Here is a 15,971-nt window from a genome sequence, read left to right on the forward strand (position 1 = left end):
ATCTTTTGCCTCAACTCCCTCTTTCCCCACTGAAGGCTCTCAGACTTGCAGAACAATCACGGCTTCAGGGATTGCCCCATTGGACCACCCATGCCTGTCCTGGCAGTGAAGGGCAGCACAGAGCCAAGGCAGCCTCACTTACCTGTCTGGGTGTGTGTGAAACTTCACCAGGCTGCCATAGAGCTGCCTCTCTGCCTGGAGAGCCTCATTTAACCGATTCCTCTCAGCCATCAGCCCTTCCAGCATCAGTAGCAACTGGTTGGAGAGAAGAGACAACACGCAGCATTTACAAACCAGACAGAAATCAAAGGAGACATTTGGCCATCCCTGAGAAACTGAGGCTTCCCCCTTCCTCTCTTGCTCGTGTCCAAATTGATCCCTGCCATCCCTGGACTCCCAGAAGACTCTGCCCTTTGGACAAGTGCTAAAGGGAACCAATTCTCTCCATCACACACAGCCAGCTTCCAAGAACAAGCACATCTTGGCACATCAAGAGGCTGAAAACAAAGCCTCACAACTGAGTACCAGCGGATATATAAACACATCCAAGCTTGCCCCACATGGCACACTACCTGCTGCCTTCTGTTTCCAGCAGCCTCCTGTCCTTGTGATTCTGCCATGGCCACCTTCTCCCGAAGCACCAGCACTTCTTGTGTCAGCCTTTCCATGGCTGGAATTTCTTCAGGATCCACCAGCTGCATCTGCAGATCCTGAAAATCAACAAGCAGCAGGAGAGCTAAGTGAAGAAGGGATCAATAACAAGGACAGCTGGACCTTCATAAACCTCCCTGGAATGCAACTGCCAAAAGTTTCAAATGTTTGGAAAGATCCAGGTCTCCTAAGAAAAAAAATGCCAGAGCACCCACAGTGGATTAGGCACAGACCACAGCCTGCAGCAAGAACTGAGAAGGGACACCATGTACTCTGATTAAAGGGCTCTCGAAGGAGGGTGTTTGGTACACAAGGAGTAAAAAGCCAAGTGACAACACTCCAGGGGTTTGTGGCCTTTACCTTCTGGCCAAATTACCACAGAGAGCTTTAGGTAAACAATCCACAGCCAGCCAGCCATGCTGTTCTGAGGACTGGGGAAAGAAGAGACTCCTCTGCAGCCTTTGCAGGTGGAACTGATCCACCACGGTGCAGTATCTCACCTTGATGAGGTCCTCTTTGATCTGGATGGTTCTGGTCAGGGACTCTATATCTGAGGCCTGCACCTGCAGCTCTTCCTCCTGCGTGGCCACAACAGACTGCAGAGCAGTGAGCTCCCGCTACAGAGGGAAGAGAAGCCCGTGAGAGACTTCAGAGAGCCAACACCCCTCTGCAAGCTGCTGCCCCATTTCTCTCACTGGAGGTATCCTCACAATAGTGGGGTCCAAAACCTTAAGTGAGGGGCAGCCCAAAGGTCTCCTGTAAGCAAGGGAGATCAAGCACAGGTTTCATCATAAGCTCACCCTGCTTTCCCTCTCCTTCTTCGCCATTAGCTCCAGCTCCTCTTTGGCATTAACGAGATCCTTCTCCAGCTCTGCTGCTGACATTGTAACTGCAAAGACAGCTTGGTTGCAGGGATACTGCATGCCAGTTCAAACCCCAGTATGACACAAAATCCCTCTTTGGAAAGACAGGGCTCTAATGCTTGTGCTCCCCATTGTCCCTTAGTAAATATCCTTCTTCTCTGCTTAACCTTTGAACAGCAGCCCAAAGCAACAGCAACATCCCAGGCCTGCTGTTCTACCCCAGACAAAGTTCAGGTGTCCTGGTCCCAAGGCAAAACCCAAACCAGTTACACTTGTCTCAGCTCAGCCTGAAACAAAGTCAAAACCCTTCCACAGGACAGCATCAGATCTTGAATAGAAGCACCCCACCTCAAATCCAACACCAGCCTCTTTTTCCCTACTCCCACCCTCAGACATCACCCTAAAGAGAGGCACAGCTTTATTTCACAATATTCACTCTTGTTCGAAGCTCTTTACTCTTTCATAGTTTCATGTGACCATGTTTTCTCCACAGCAGAAAGCCCCGGTCATGTTTGGGGACCTCAAAAGAAGTTGTCACCACACTCACCTCCCTCAGCCTCGCAGCTGCTGTCCCCCTGTGGGGGTCTGGCAATGGCTGTAGCTCCAGAAGCTATTTCCAGTATTTCCTGAAAACACAAAAGCCTGCAGGTTTGCACCTTTATGGGGAATGTGCAGCTTCCCCAGAGCTCCAGGACTGCAGCAAAGCTGCTGGCTGCTCTTTTGACACCTCTGAAATGTGAGAAACCAATGAAGGGGATCTTGCCAGGCAGCAGGGAGAAGTGAATTGCACCCAGAAGCCGTGTGTGGGCAGCAGGGCATTGGCCTTGCTTTATTTGGCACTGGAGGTTGCTGGCAGTGAGTATCTTCATAGTAAGGATTAAGCAGGTTTCATGCAACTGCAGCAACCCATCCTTCAACTGAGACTCTACAAAGACCTACATTTCCATCTAAGATGTGGCCCAGAAGGACCATGCAGGAAAGAAAACACGGAGCTTGGCCCATATACACATCCCTGGAAGTCTTTAGAGCTCACTGATCCTGGGAATAGAAACCTGTTTACAGCTGCTTAAAAACATTCAACATGTCAGCTCACCAATAAACCATTGACAGCTGCTCAAGTAGGAGCATGGCATATGTAGCCTCGGAGTTGTGTTCAGCCTCAAAGGGGGCTTTAGCAAAGCTGCTTTAAAAATACCAACTCCAATTGTGGAAGAGACAGCAAACAGCCAGCAGGCTCTGCCAAGAATTAGTACGACCTAAAATTAGCTCTCTTGTCCCCTCCAGAATGTGACAATGTCAGGGAGGAGATTACAATACAGCAAAGCAGTCCAGCCCAAGGAAGGACTGGGTCAATGCTGAAAGGTCAGAGGGTGGATGTCTTTCATACTTTTATGTGCCCTGTGGACCCAAATGCTGCCTGATCAAAACAAAAAGAGACACTGAGTGACACAGGCTGGTGAAATCAAGATCAGAACATCCAGGCAGCATTTCTGCCCCTCAGTTTCATCTCTTTCTCCTATAGGAAGTCTCTTCCCTAATCCTGCTTTCATTTCTATCATTTTCTGTGGTACTCCTCTCTCTCCCATTTTTCTATGGCAAACAGTTCTCTCTGGAGCCCTGAGGCCACAGGCAGTAGCATGATTCTTACTTGTATGGGCTGTTTGTGCTGCTTCAACAGCCCGGCACCAGCCAAGTGGGTCCCAAAAGGCTCCTTCCCCAACACATGCTGGCGCAGCAGTTGCAGCTCACAGCTCCTTTCAGCCAAAGCCTGTGCCATCTTCTCAGCAGCCACCTGGTTGAGAGGGAAAAATAGGGGAAGGAAGGGCCATGACCAGGAGTAGGATCCCTGTCCCTCTTCTTCTTCAGAGACTAAGGGAAACCATCTCAATATTTCTCTCTCACTTGAGACTCAAAGTGCTCTGCAAACCAGCCTGGCAGCTACTGCTCCTGGCCACTCACAGCCACTCCAGTGCAGCCTCCCATCCTACTCACCAGACAGCCTCAGCAAGGCTTGGCCTCTCTATCTACAGAGGAACAAGCTCCTTCATTTCTCTCATCCCGTCTGGGAGCTTCTCGTTGCTTAACAAGAGGCAGAGCCACCCACCCCAGCCTGCCACTGTGGCCCTGCACACAACTCACTCTGCTCTGCTGCTCTTTGGTGCTCATGGCCTGCAGCAGCTCCCGGATTTCAGCATCATGCTCCATGGTCTGACGGTTTCGGTCGCTGAGGAGATCCTGCAGCATCTTCTCCTTGTGCTGGAGACGCAAGCACAGCTCCTCTGCTACCTCACTCTGCCCTGGGCCCAGCTTGCACAGCAGAGTTGCTGTAAGCTCCTGACAAGGGGGAGAAAGGGAGAGACATTGCTACCATCCAATTGAAAGTTCCTCAAGGACAAACAGCTCTTCTGCCTGGGTGTAGCTGAGAGAGCAGTGTCTCAGCAGGCACAGGTATGTACAGGTGCCAAAAGCAGACAGCTTCCAAAGCACTGTGCACAGCTGCAGGTGAGGCAGGCAGCCAGCAGGCTCTGGTTTGGGACCACTCTCTCTACCAACAAACTCAGGAAGCCAAGCTAAGGCCTTACCTCCACTTCCTTATTCCTGTCATGCAGGCAGGTTTGCAGCTGCTGGATGATCCCTTCCTGCTCCTTCTGCCTGCTGCAAGATTTGGCATCAATCTCCTCCTTGAGCCAGCGGAGGTTCTGACAGGTTGCTGAGACCTGTTCCAGTTCCAGGGTTTTGGCTTTCAGGAGGCTCTCCAGGCTCTGAGGACCACAACAGAAGCAGCTCAGTCAGGGACACAGACTTAACCCTGAATTAAGCAGAACTGGAAATACCAGTCTCAACTGCTAGCAGAGTCACACAGATTCACCCATCTGTTCCTGGTGCCTTCTACACCCAGAAACAGGACTGACCCAGGAATGTGCCCTGCACACAGGGCCAGAGAAAGGCCAACACCTGCAGATGCTCTGCCCGGCAACAACCAGAGCGTTCCCAGGAAGGTCTGTCTAGCAGCACCCCACAGCCAGGCTGGACTCTGCACACCCAGGAACAAGCACTCACATGAATGGTGGCCTCATTGCTGGAGAGGACACTGCGCAGTCTTTCCAGGTCACTTCCACGCTCCCGTATTGAGAGACGGAGCTGTTGCAGCTCTTGCTCCTTCTTCTCCAGGGCACAGAACTTCTCGTCTACTGCTCGCTGTGTGAGAGGGGGGGATTGCTTAGAATGGGGCAGTAGGGCTCTGAAGCCACCACTCCCCGTGTGGGTGTGAGATCCTGGATCCAAATCTCACTGAATTTTTTAAATGGGTCGGAACCAACTCACTGTGTGTGTGTGTGCATGTGGGGAAGGGCTGGGCCTAGACCTGCAGGAACATGGTAAGGCCTGCACATAAGGCCTGTGCTGAGGGCACATGGCAAAGCCAGAAGGCAAGGCCTGCTGCCTATGCAGAGCACATGGCAGAGCTGAAGGCCCCGCTCTGGGCAGTTTACAGCTTAATCCGGAACACAAGAGTGGGGGACCTCAGCTCTTCCTTCCAGAGGGCTCCTCTGGAAGGCTGAGCCATGAAGAGCATGTAGAAGATATGGTCACCCCTAGGGCCCGAAGGGTGAGCCTCAGGGACAACCAAGACATCACCTACAATATGTGCTCACCTCCAGAGCAGCATCCCTGTCGCTGACTCGCTGCTGCAGCTTCTCCAACATGGCATTCACGGCTGCAGGGCTCTTTTCCAAGCTTCGCTGGCATTGCAGAAGCTCCCTTGATTCCTAGAGATCACACACACATCCCCAGTACAACTGTCAGTATAGAAACACCCCTGAGGGCAGCACAGGAGAATCAGAGATAATCATCTCCTTACTCTATGCCTGCTTTACTCTCCACATCAAAGGGTGGTAGAGTCCCAGCAGCTGGGGCTGGCTGACTAGCACCTGTCAGGGCTCAGCAGGCATTGCTGTGGGCTGAGGCACTTGGATACCTGTGCTTTATTCCTCATCCAGGGAGCCCAAAACCCTCTCTTTCCTTCCCTTCTTTAAAGGGCATGCATGAAAGCTATAGACAGATTTTTGCATGGCCAAGTACCAAAGGAAGAGCAGAGGCCCCAGTTAATTACGCTCAACTCTAATCTTTCTGCATCTCACCTGCAGAAGCTGCTCCTTGTGAGCCAGCTGCTGACTCAAACGCTGCACTCTCTGCTCCTGGGCCTGCAGCTCACGGCATTTCTCCCACTCCACAGTCTGGAGCTGCTGAGCCTTGTCCTGCAGCTCTGCCTGCAGCTGTAGTACCACAGCACGCAGCTCCTGCGAGGAAAAAGCACATATCTTGGAATTCAGTCCTCAACACACCTGTAAACAGCGGGCCAGTTTGAGAAAGCCAAGTGCAGCAAGGACTGTGAGCACAGCCAAAAGTCTTCTGCAATACCACAACTTTCACATCTCCAAACACACTGCCACATCATGAAGTTTATATTTATCTCATTTTACAGGGTACACATCCATCTAAACCCCTTGCTCTGGCCACAGGCAGAGCTTTAGTCAATCACAGCTAAGCCGCACAACAGGGAACATTAACTTTGTAACATTGCAAAAAGAGATGGGACATTTGCACCAGCCAAAGACATACAAGTGACAACATATACACTTATCAAGCGCCTTTGCTGATTCTAAATCCTCAGATATGAGGGTAAGAAAGCTAGAGAATTCTCCCTCCCACATGTGACAAGGGGTTAGGCGAGTGTGCCCAGACCGGCTTAGGCAGAAATGATGAACAGAGTGGGAGTACTGACTACATCAGTGCTTCTTAAGTTATTTAAACCCAGGTTAAGTCATACCTGGTTGTGCTTCCTGGTTGCCTCTTTCTGCTGCTCTTCCTCATGCACCGTGGTCTCCAGGAGCTGGGTGGCTCTCCTGGCTTCAGCCAGTTGATGCTCTTTCTGGCGCTGAGCTCTCTTCAGTTTCTGCACTTCCAGCTTGGTGCAGAAAAGCGTGTTCTGAAGATCGAGAGGTGACATTTGCTGCTCCTGGGATGACAGTGGGCTCTCGGACACCTGGCAAAAAAACAGGGACCAGAGAAACTCAAAAGATTCTCTTCACATGAGGGATTTAAGAATCAGGATCCCTGCAGAATGAAACCTGATGTGTTTTGGGGCTTTCCAGGGACATACCTGCAACTGCCCCAGACGGCTTCTGTGTAACATGTCCCGCAGCTTGGCCATGGTCTCGTTCTGCCCTTCGATGATACGGTACAGCTCTTCTGTCTACGAGCCAGAGCACAGGAAGCCCAGTCATGGGCTAACGAAGCATGAACTCTCCCACCCCAAGGAGATTAGGTTAACCCTAACCCTCCAGCCTGGATTACGACACACGTTAGCATTACATGAAAGAGCTTGGCAAGAAATAATTTACTGAGATCCAGGGTGCCAAGCACTGGCTTAAGCATTTCTTTTCAGCCACTGCCTACAGGGCCAGCATGCTGCCCTCTTTCAGTGAGCACCACCTTGCCCACCCAAAAATATTACCTTATTCTCTTTGCTCTTCAGGGCCTCATTCAGACTCTGGATTGTACGATCCTGCCTCTGTGATGTTTCTTGGACAGACTTTAATTCAAAATTCAGTTCATTCAGCTTTTCCTGCAACAACTGAAGACAGAAATAGCTTGGGTTTGTTTAATCCTGCCTAATACTCTCTATAAACACCCTTAAGACTCCCTCCACCCCTTACTCCATACAGCCCTGGTGTTGACCAGATCAAGGTAAACGTGGCTCCCTCTAGAGTTTGTCAACACTGCTAGAGGTGGGAGGAGATCGGTGAGTAAACACAAAGCCCTCAGTGCCTCCACAGGACTTAATCCAGTGGTTCTGGTCCCTCCAAAGCAGCCCTCACCTGCAGGGTGGAGGTTTCAGGCTTAGGTTCACATATCATACTGCATCCCACATACCCCAGCAAAGTCTTGCTCAGGCTGCCCAGCACCCTTCCCAATTTCTATCATTTATTTCTCTTCCCTTGAAAGAAAAAGGGGCTGCTTCAGCTCAAAAACATCCCAAAAATCTGAAAGAAAAATATTAACGTGAAGAAGCTACACATTCACTGATCAAATCAGTAGTTTATTTAGCATCAAGTTCTGGCTTCAGCACAACAGAGCCTAGCCAGTTGTGCCAACCAGGGTGCCAACAGCACGGCTGCAAAGCAAAGGGGAACCTCTCACTAAATTACTGGTTTACAACCTGAGAAACTCTTGCCTTTAACATTCTCACACTAAGGACACTGCCACCCACTCCGACAGTTTCAGGACAGTTTGCTGCTTTCACCACAACGTTCATGACACAGAACACGTGCAGTTACACAAGTGCTTGTTAACATTTCTAAACATGTTGCCTGTTGGCATTCTTAATGTTGGATGATACCCCTCTTGTAACAACTTACTCAAGCCTCAGTAAACACCAAGGTGGTGCTGTCACATAATTGCGTCTTGTTGCTCATTAGTTTACACACCTGTCCTGTTATCTCTTCTCTAAGAGACACTCCCCTTAAACTGTTTAAACACAACTACATTTACTGGGCCTTGTGTCTCTATTTCCAATCGACCTTTGAGGTCCAGGGAGCTCCAACACCTTATGGCTGTCCCCATATTTAAGAAAATATCCCATCCAGATTTTTTTCTCCCATTTTCCCAGTGGGTATAATTTACCTTAGAGTTCAAGAGCATAATTATGAAGATACACCCCTCCCAACACGTGTTAAAGTTGATGTGCCTCAAGAGAACTCAGACACATGTTTCTTTCAAAAGGAAGTATTTAAATTGATATGAAAACAGGACCCCCTCTGTGCTGATCTCCCTTACTGCTTGAAAAAAGAAGGCAGCCTTCACCCCTTCTTTCCTGTATCAGGCTCAGGCCATGCAAATCCAAGAGGTAGGGAAATAACCCTGTGCATCTCTGCTTCATCAGTTCCTGGAAGGCTCACCAGGCAAGTGGAAAGTTCTTCCAAAACAATGATTTGCAAAAATAAATATGGAAAACCTACACAGCCCAGCTGCAGAAAAAAAGTAAGTGATTTTAAGCTGACAGACAAGCACTGAAAATCACACGTCAGCACACATCCTTGCTGGAAGGGAGGTGCAGGTGGCTGCCTCCAGCCAGGCTAGGAGGCACCCTCCCTCCAGTGCTAACCACACCAGACTCACTAAGCACTGAATGTGCTGCTCATGAAGAAATACCTTGTTGGCAGCTTCAGACTGCTGGATTTTGCCCTGCAGCTCTGCAGCATGCAGATCGGACACGTGCTCCCCTGCTGCAGGGTCACCTGGAGCTGGCTGCTGATGTTCATCCTGCAAATTCTAAAAATGAAAAAATAATTTAAAAACTAGACAATGGCTCAACTCTTGTACTGGCTTCTTCTATTCAGCTGTCAGCCCTCATACACCTTGCAGCAAGGGGTTAAGCATGCCCCCTTGTGCTTTTCCAGCTGTCTGTGAGACATTCTCCTGCCTGTGTCTCCCTTCACCTGAGTGGCAGGCTGGCACCTGGCAGCTCTCTGCTTGACCTGCCAGAAGTGCCCTGCTGCCCCGAGGCTGTGGTTGGGCTCCCTGTCTCTCCTCACTCCTGTACCAGGAACCCAGCAGCTTGTTTGGCTCTGACCACTGCAGGCGGACGATGGATCTCGACCCCACACCCAAGCCACATCCCTGAAACCTCCTCTCCTTCCCATGTGCCCTGTTGGTTTAAAAAAGCTTCAAAACCAGCACCAAACTGTTTCCCATGCTCTGCCAAGCTTCTGTGTCTTCATCAAGCCCACAACCTTCAATCCTTCCCACCAGTTCCCCTCCTGCCATGATTAGCAGTCACCCCCCATCCCCATCTGTGAACCCTCTCCACTCTGGTCTCTCCTTCACAGCTCCACATGCTCCAGCATCCACACTGTGTACAATTCCCTACAGCTCCTCAAGCAAATTCAGTGCCACAGCTGAGACCTTTTTTTTTCATGACACATACCCATTTATTGGGAATGTAAACAGCCTACTTTGTGATGCATGGCCTGCCAGACCCGGCTGGCTGAGCACACACTAATCCCTTGTCATCCCTCCTTACTATTTCTCTGTCTCCCGCCCAGTGAGTTAACTCCTTAGGGCAGCACTCAATGCCAGCCTCCCTTCCCAGCCCTCACAGGACTCCTTCGGTATTCCTGAATATCATCGGTGACACAGCACTGACTGTACTGGTGCCTGGTGTAAGTGGGAGCCCTGGTAAGCACAGGTTTGCAGTGTAGAGGCCATGGCAACCTGGCAGGGCTTTTTGGAGCACACACAAAGCAGCACCAGCTCCAGGCAGTGCAGCACAACGAGAGCAGTCAGCTCTGATCAGCCCTGCCAGGGTGAATCCTCATCTTCAGCAGCCACAGCAATGTGCTGTCTCTGGGAAAGCCAGGCAGCGCAGGGAAGCTCCCCCAGGTCTCTGCACTGCCCCTCCCACACAGGAGCTTCCATGCAGAAACACTGCTTTGCTTTACCCTGATGTTAAGATTTTAGTGAAAACTTAAGACAGTCGTGGAAAAGTAATTTCAAATTTTCCCAGCCAGAAGGCTTTGGATCAGACAGGGAGAGATGCCAGATTGTGTCACACAGCCCCTATTTTGAAATAAGGCTGATGAAAAGAAAACAGAGAGGAAAAAAAAAGGAAAGCACACATTTCCTCACAATTTGCACATTCGGAAAAAAAAAAAAGGGGAAAAAAAAGGAAAAAAAAAAAAAGAAGGCAGAAAGCCTGGAAAGAGTTAAGAGCAGAGAGGGCAAAGGGAGAAAGACAGAGCCAGCTCCAGAGTCCAAAGTTCCAAAGCCCAAGCTGCTTCCCTCGTGCTTCCCTGCAGCCATGTCAGGAGCAGAGCTCCCCAGCAGCATCTTACTAACAACCAGCACAGCCGCAGCAATGCCAGCACACGCTGACCCAGACAGAACGCTTCTTTAAAAAGTAATAATCACGGCATTATCCAAGCCTGCCAAGCTCAGATCTGCCCAGAACAGCGGGTAAGGGACTGGCTGGCAGCAGGGCACTGCCTCCCTCGCTGCCAGGACGGCACCGCGGGCAGCTGCGGGAGCGTCTGACAAAGGCGCCGTTTGGTGGCACTTTCCTGGGGCTGTGGTGGGGAAAGGAAGGAATTGCTGGTTCAAGAAAACGCCCAAGACAGTACCTACAAGGTCACACGCCCCGACACCAGACTGCTCGGTAAAGTTAAAGAACTGCAGTTTCCCATAGAAAGAACTGTGGTCCTCTATGTCCTGGATATTCCTTTTGCATTTATGCACAGGAATCGCTGGACAGCAGAACCCGACTTTTAGAAAGAGTATTGCTTTTACAAAGAGAAAGAAAAACAATTTGTACAAGAACTATTGAGCCTACTAGCTGCATCTGCCTTCCCATTTTTGCTGTTAAAGCCATCCGAAGGTTAAGCCCTTGCCCCTTCAGCCAGAATCCGTGCCGAAGACCTGCTGCTGTCACGGCCAGAAACAGGCAGTAAAAAATCCTGCAGGATGAATTCCTGGTAGGGACGGTCAGATGGCAGAGGCTGGAGAAACTCCTCAAATGCAGTTCCCAGACGAGGATGGGCATGTGTGACACAAAGCCAAGCTGTAAACACGACACGTTGACTCTGCCACGTTCTCTGTTCAGAGAAAGCCCATTTATACGCTGCAAACACATCCCATGCAGTGAAAATCAGCAGAATCGATGCCCTGGTTCACACCCTCAGCCCCTGGCTGCCAGCGCGATGCCTTTGTGCTGCAGATAAAAATTAGCGTTCCTACATTCCTCTCTACATCGTTTCTGGAGCAGGCTTTTATGGAAAAGCACACAGCTCGCGGAAACGCCCGAGCCGATGGGGCAGCAAGCAGCGCCCGACTAAACAGGAAGAGCAATTCAGCACTGCCACAGTTGCCATAGTAATAAACGACCACTTTTCTAATCCCCCAGGCTACCTACAGCATTAGGCTGCTAATGGGCATGCAATTAGGCTGACATGGATATTCCTGAATTGAAGCTGACGGAGGCCTTCTATTCATTAAGGACAGTGGTAAAGAAGTTACAAGTTCAGCTTTTCGACTGCACACTAATGCAGATTTCATTAAAGCCAGTAAAACGGAGGCAACCTGGAGCTAGGATTGCCGTGACAGCAGATAACAGCAACCCAAAAGCAGGAGCTTTTGCCGCCTCTCAGCAACACCTACCGCTAATTGATGAATCTTTTCAAAGGATCAGAAAATAAACCAATTATCTGGAATACCAACCCTAAAGTCATCCTCTGGCACAAATCCACCTGCAAGGAAAACACCTGTCCCTCAGGGCACACGCCACTGATGCCTGGGCGGATCTGCAAGTCAGGCAGGTCGGAGGCCTGACCTGCAGAGGCAGGGCTGAAGGCAGGCGTTCCTCACACTCAGCCATTACTCAGGCACAAAGAAAACACATCTGCTGGAAAACACATGCCCAGAAGCCTAAAACATTCCCTCTGGTTGCGGATAAAAAGGGACACCGACTTCTCCAAGAGAAAGCTGAAGTGAAGTTGGTGCTTTCTCAGCAGGAAAATGACAAAGAGCTTAGACCTATCTAGCAGGCTGCATTGTCAGGGAGGACTGATGGGGAGGAGGGAGGTTAATTTCCCAGAACACAGGGAGGAAACAGGCGACAGGAGAACGACAGAGAAGCAGCACACCTAAAAAGGACCGAGCTGCCTATTCTTAGCCCTGTTTCAGCGACACGTGGCTATCTGTATTATCTCAGCACAGAAGAATCCCCAGTGGGCTCAGCGTCGGACCACGAGGACGCTGCTCAATGGAAGGGCGGCACCATGACCTCTACCTGTACCCTCAGCGGCATATAATCCTCACAGAGGTCATCCCACAGCTCCTGCAGTTCAGAAATCTCCAGGGAGAGACCCAAAGGAGCTCTGGAAAACGATTTTCTCTCTGTGTTCAGGACGGCAGAACCAGCACAGGCTAAGCCAGCAGAAGCACTGCCATCTGCCAAGTCACGGCTGAGCTTGGGGTGGGGCAAGCTGGACTTCACAGGAATAGGTAGCCGGCTGCCTCGGGGGCTCTGAAGGGGTTTGTAGTCCAAAGTCTTGATCAAATTGAGGGCCAACTCCAGCCTGTTCCCACTCAGTGAAGAGTTTGGGGTCATGCGGTCATCTGAGAAATCATCACATTTCCCATTCCCTTTCACCCCCTTATCTGCATCTTCCTCCTTCTGCTGTGGAGGGCTCGCCTCCACGGTGGTGTCCAGGGACTCAACAGAGGATGCAGGTGTGCCTTCCTCCATGCTCTCCCCATCCACAGCCACTCTGGAGCTGGTGGACTCGGCCGCATCACACACGGACGACTCCTCGTTGCCCATGCTGGCCGACCACCGGCTGGACAGCCCGCAAGAGATGCTCCTGGCCACCTTTCGGGGCACTTTGCAAATGGCTTCATAGTCGGCATCGGCCACCCGCAGGGCGGCACAGCCCCGGCAGCGCCGCGGGCGGCTCCCGGCTCCCTCCGAGCCGTGGCAGCTGTGCAGCTCCAGGCTGTGCTCCTCCTGATCCGTCCAGTACTCAAACCCAGAATAAGCGAAGTCCTCCTGCAGCAGGGCAGCATACCGTGCATCAGGCAGGCTAGAAAGGTCCACAGTCCCATCCCCAGCCCTGTCTTCCGCGCTGGATTCGTCGTTGTTCCTGCGGTACATGCTGGCGATGCAGAACTTGAGGCGGTCCTTCTCCAGCAGCAGCTTCTGCAGGCGCTCGATGGAGAGCGCTTCGATGCGGGCGATGACCGTGTCGAACCTGTAGATGCGGTCCAGCATGAAGGCACACTTGCTGCAGGCGAACTCGGACCTGCCATCCCGGCACAGCTCCCTGCCCAGGACGTGGGAGAGCAGCACCTGGAGGTTCAGCTTGGCCGCCGTGTGGAAGATCCATCGCCGCTGGTTGCCGCACAGCTCCCGCGCGCAGATCCGGCAGGTCTCCTTCATCCTCCCTCCCTCCCGACCCCACCCGAACCTGCTCCTGGGGACTCCCACCAGACCTTCCCGAGCTCAGCGCATCTCAATCCCTGAGCCCACCGGCACGTCTCACGGCACCGATCCCCCCTTGTAGGGTAGGGTGACACGCCGGGACTCCTGATGCTACAGAAACATCCCACCCTACACCGCCTCCTTTACATCTTCACAGCCACACCTGGGCTGCCCCCCCTCCTGGTGTCCCCCCGCTGCTGCCCCCTCTCCTCACAGCTCGCCACCCCGCGATGCTGCCCCCTCTCTCCTCACAGGCCCCGTCCCCAGGGCTGCCCCTCACCGCGGGCTGCCCCCGCCCCGCCGCCCCCCGGCCCCTCGCCCCCAGCCCGGAGGATGCTCCTGCCACGGCGGCGCCCGGCTTCTGGATCAGGTTTCAAGATGGCGGCGGAGGACAGCCCCTCCGGGCATGCGCGGCAGTCGCGGCGCCTACCGGGATGTGTAGGCGCCACGCCCGTATTGCGTATGCGCAGTGGTAGCCTGCGCCGCGCCCGGGCACACGGGCAGCGCCGGCATCGCGACAGTGACAGCGACAACGACAGCGACTGCGACAGCGCAGGGGTACAATGTCAGGACCAGTGCCCAGCCCCCAGCCCCAGTGCCAGCCTCCCCTTCCCGCTTCCTACTAGCGCTTGGCTCCACTACCGGTGCCTGTCGCAGTGCCAGGTCCCCACCCCAGTGCCTTTGCCACGTCCCAATGCCAGTGGCAGTGACGGTGCTTGTCCCAGTGTCAGATCCCCACCCCAGTGCCAGTGCCTAGCCCCAGAAGGCAGTGCCAGGTGGGCATGTCCCCACAGCACAAGGCCACCACCAGCACCTGCACAGCACCACCCGGTGGGCACACACCAGGGTTCCCAGTGGGACCACCATGTGGTGGCCCCTGGCTGCTGGGGACAGCACTGTGCCAGCAAGATGTGGCACGGCCAGAGCTGTGGGGCTGCCAGGAACATACTGCTCTGATCTCTCACAGCCCCAGAATCCTGCCTGGCATGGTGCCGGGCCGTCGGGGGTATTTTAAGACCCAGGATTTAAATGGCAGACAGGCATAGGCAGCACCGACACCCACAAAAGGACTGCACAGGCTGGTAGCCTCTCCCCTGAAAGCATGCACCGTGTCTTCCTGGATCCCCTGCTCGCTCCAGCTCCATGGCACAGCTGTGCATCACCCAATGCTGCCAGGCTGGATGTGGCACAGCCCTGGCCACAGCCCCAGAAGAGGACAGGGATGACAACAGCCAGCCGAGCCCTGGGCAGGTGTGCTTCTCCCTGGGGTGCTGGGCTGGGGTCTCCCCACCTTTGCCCACCTACCTGCTCCTCCATGACCTGGGGTTCCTCCAGGCGCTGCTGCAGGTCCCTCTTCTCTGCTGACAGCATTTCCACAAGCTGGTTGCTGGCAGCCAGCTCTTGGGTCAGTTCTTCGATCCTCCTGAGAGGGAGGGAAGGGCAGGGGATGCTCAGGGACTGGGATGGCCCCGGGATGGCACTGGGAACAGCTGGCAGGGATCAGTCTCTGGGGCAAAGCAGAGCAGCCTCAGGGATGCTCCCCCTTCCCCACAGCCCAGCTCTCTCCCCTGGGGGTGACCTTTCCACCACACCAGATTGCTGCAGCCCTTCAGTCATGCACAAGCCCCTTGGTAGTTCCCAAGCACCAGCACATGCTGGCAGCAGAGGGGACATCTTGGGCACCCACCTTTGGGCCATGGTGTTGCAGCCATCATCACTCCTGTCCTCCTCCTTTGTCCTTGCAGCTTCCTTCAGCTTCCCTGTCAGCTCCCGGCATCTCTCCGCCTCAGCTCTGGCCAGTGCCGTGGCCTGCTCGGCCTCACTCCGTGCCAGCCTGGCCTCCTGCACAGCAGTAGGGTGAGCACCCAGGCACCAGCCTCCAGCTCCTCCCAGGCTCCCACCATCCCTGGACTCACCTCCTGCAGGAGCTGGATCTTGTTCTCCAGGAGCTCATAGACGTGCTCTGACTCCCGCTGACGCTCCTCATACTGCTGCCGGAGCGCGGCCTGGCTACGGGTCGTCTGGTTCTCTGCAGCCACCCTGCACAGCGTGGCACAGCATGGTATGGTATGGCATCTCATGTGACATGGCACGGCTTGGCACAGTATGGCACAGCATGGCCTCCCTTTGCAAAAGGCCCCACCCCAAACCAGCTGGGCTGGGCGATCTATACCACCCCAGGTGTGCCCAGCCCAGTCCCCTCCATGCCGTGGATGCTATTTCTGCAGGATCCCCGTAAAGGACGTGCTGTAACCCCCCAGCACTGCTGCTCTGGGGACGCGGCTCTACTGGCAGCACCAGGTCATACTCAGACTCTGACTCATCAAAGCACTCCTCACACAATCCCAGAACCAGGGGCTCCCCGGCTGGTTGCTGTGCCCCTGTGCCCCCACCCATCGGTGCCCCACTGTGAGACACCCATG

General features: G+C 53.3%; 1 protein-coding gene across 8 annotated transcripts in view; it reads right to left on the minus strand.

Annotated features, from left to right (window-relative positions):
- The window catches only part of LOC113954309 (myomegalin-like), a 35,225-nt gene that overhangs the window by 11,317 nt on the left and 7,937 nt on the right, over positions 1-15,971 (minus strand). For 3 of the 8 annotated variants that reach the window (XM_027658476.1, XM_027658472.1, XM_027658475.1), the window contains exons 6-23: positions 15,465-15,588; positions 15,236-15,390; positions 14,854-14,971; positions 8,727-8,846; positions 7,030-7,149; positions 6,676-6,768; positions 6,343-6,558; positions 5,654-5,812; positions 5,168-5,281; positions 4,575-4,712; positions 4,097-4,276; positions 3,654-3,848; positions 3,163-3,306; positions 2,062-2,140; positions 1,452-1,540; positions 1,152-1,268; positions 573-710; positions 143-255 (exon numbers count right to left, since the gene is read on the minus strand). In XM_027658476.1, coding sequence (XP_027514277.1) covers positions 143-255; positions 573-710; positions 1,152-1,268; positions 1,452-1,540; positions 2,062-2,140; positions 3,163-3,306; positions 3,654-3,848; positions 4,097-4,276; positions 4,575-4,712; positions 5,168-5,281; positions 5,654-5,812; positions 6,343-6,558; positions 6,676-6,768; positions 7,030-7,149; positions 8,727-8,846; positions 14,854-14,971; positions 15,236-15,390; positions 15,465-15,588 — 2,412 coding nt within the window. Of the gene's footprint in view, positions 1-142; positions 256-572; positions 711-1,151; positions 1,269-1,451; positions 1,541-2,061; positions 2,141-3,162; positions 3,307-3,653; positions 3,849-4,096; positions 4,277-4,574; positions 4,713-5,167; positions 5,282-5,653; positions 5,813-6,342; positions 6,559-6,675; positions 6,769-7,029; positions 7,150-8,726; positions 8,847-12,357; positions 13,741-14,853; positions 14,972-15,235; positions 15,391-15,464; positions 15,589-15,971 lie in introns of those variants that run through there. The other 5 variants (XM_027658473.1, XM_027658469.1, XM_027658468.1 and 2 more) reach the window with 3 other exon arrangements.

This window comes from Corapipo altera, unplaced genomic scaffold, assembly GCF_003945725.1.
Source record: "Corapipo altera isolate COAL_440 unplaced genomic scaffold, ASM394572v1 79, whole genome shotgun sequence".
Classification (NCBI taxonomy): Eukaryota; Metazoa; Chordata; class Aves; order Passeriformes; family Pipridae; genus Corapipo; species Corapipo altera.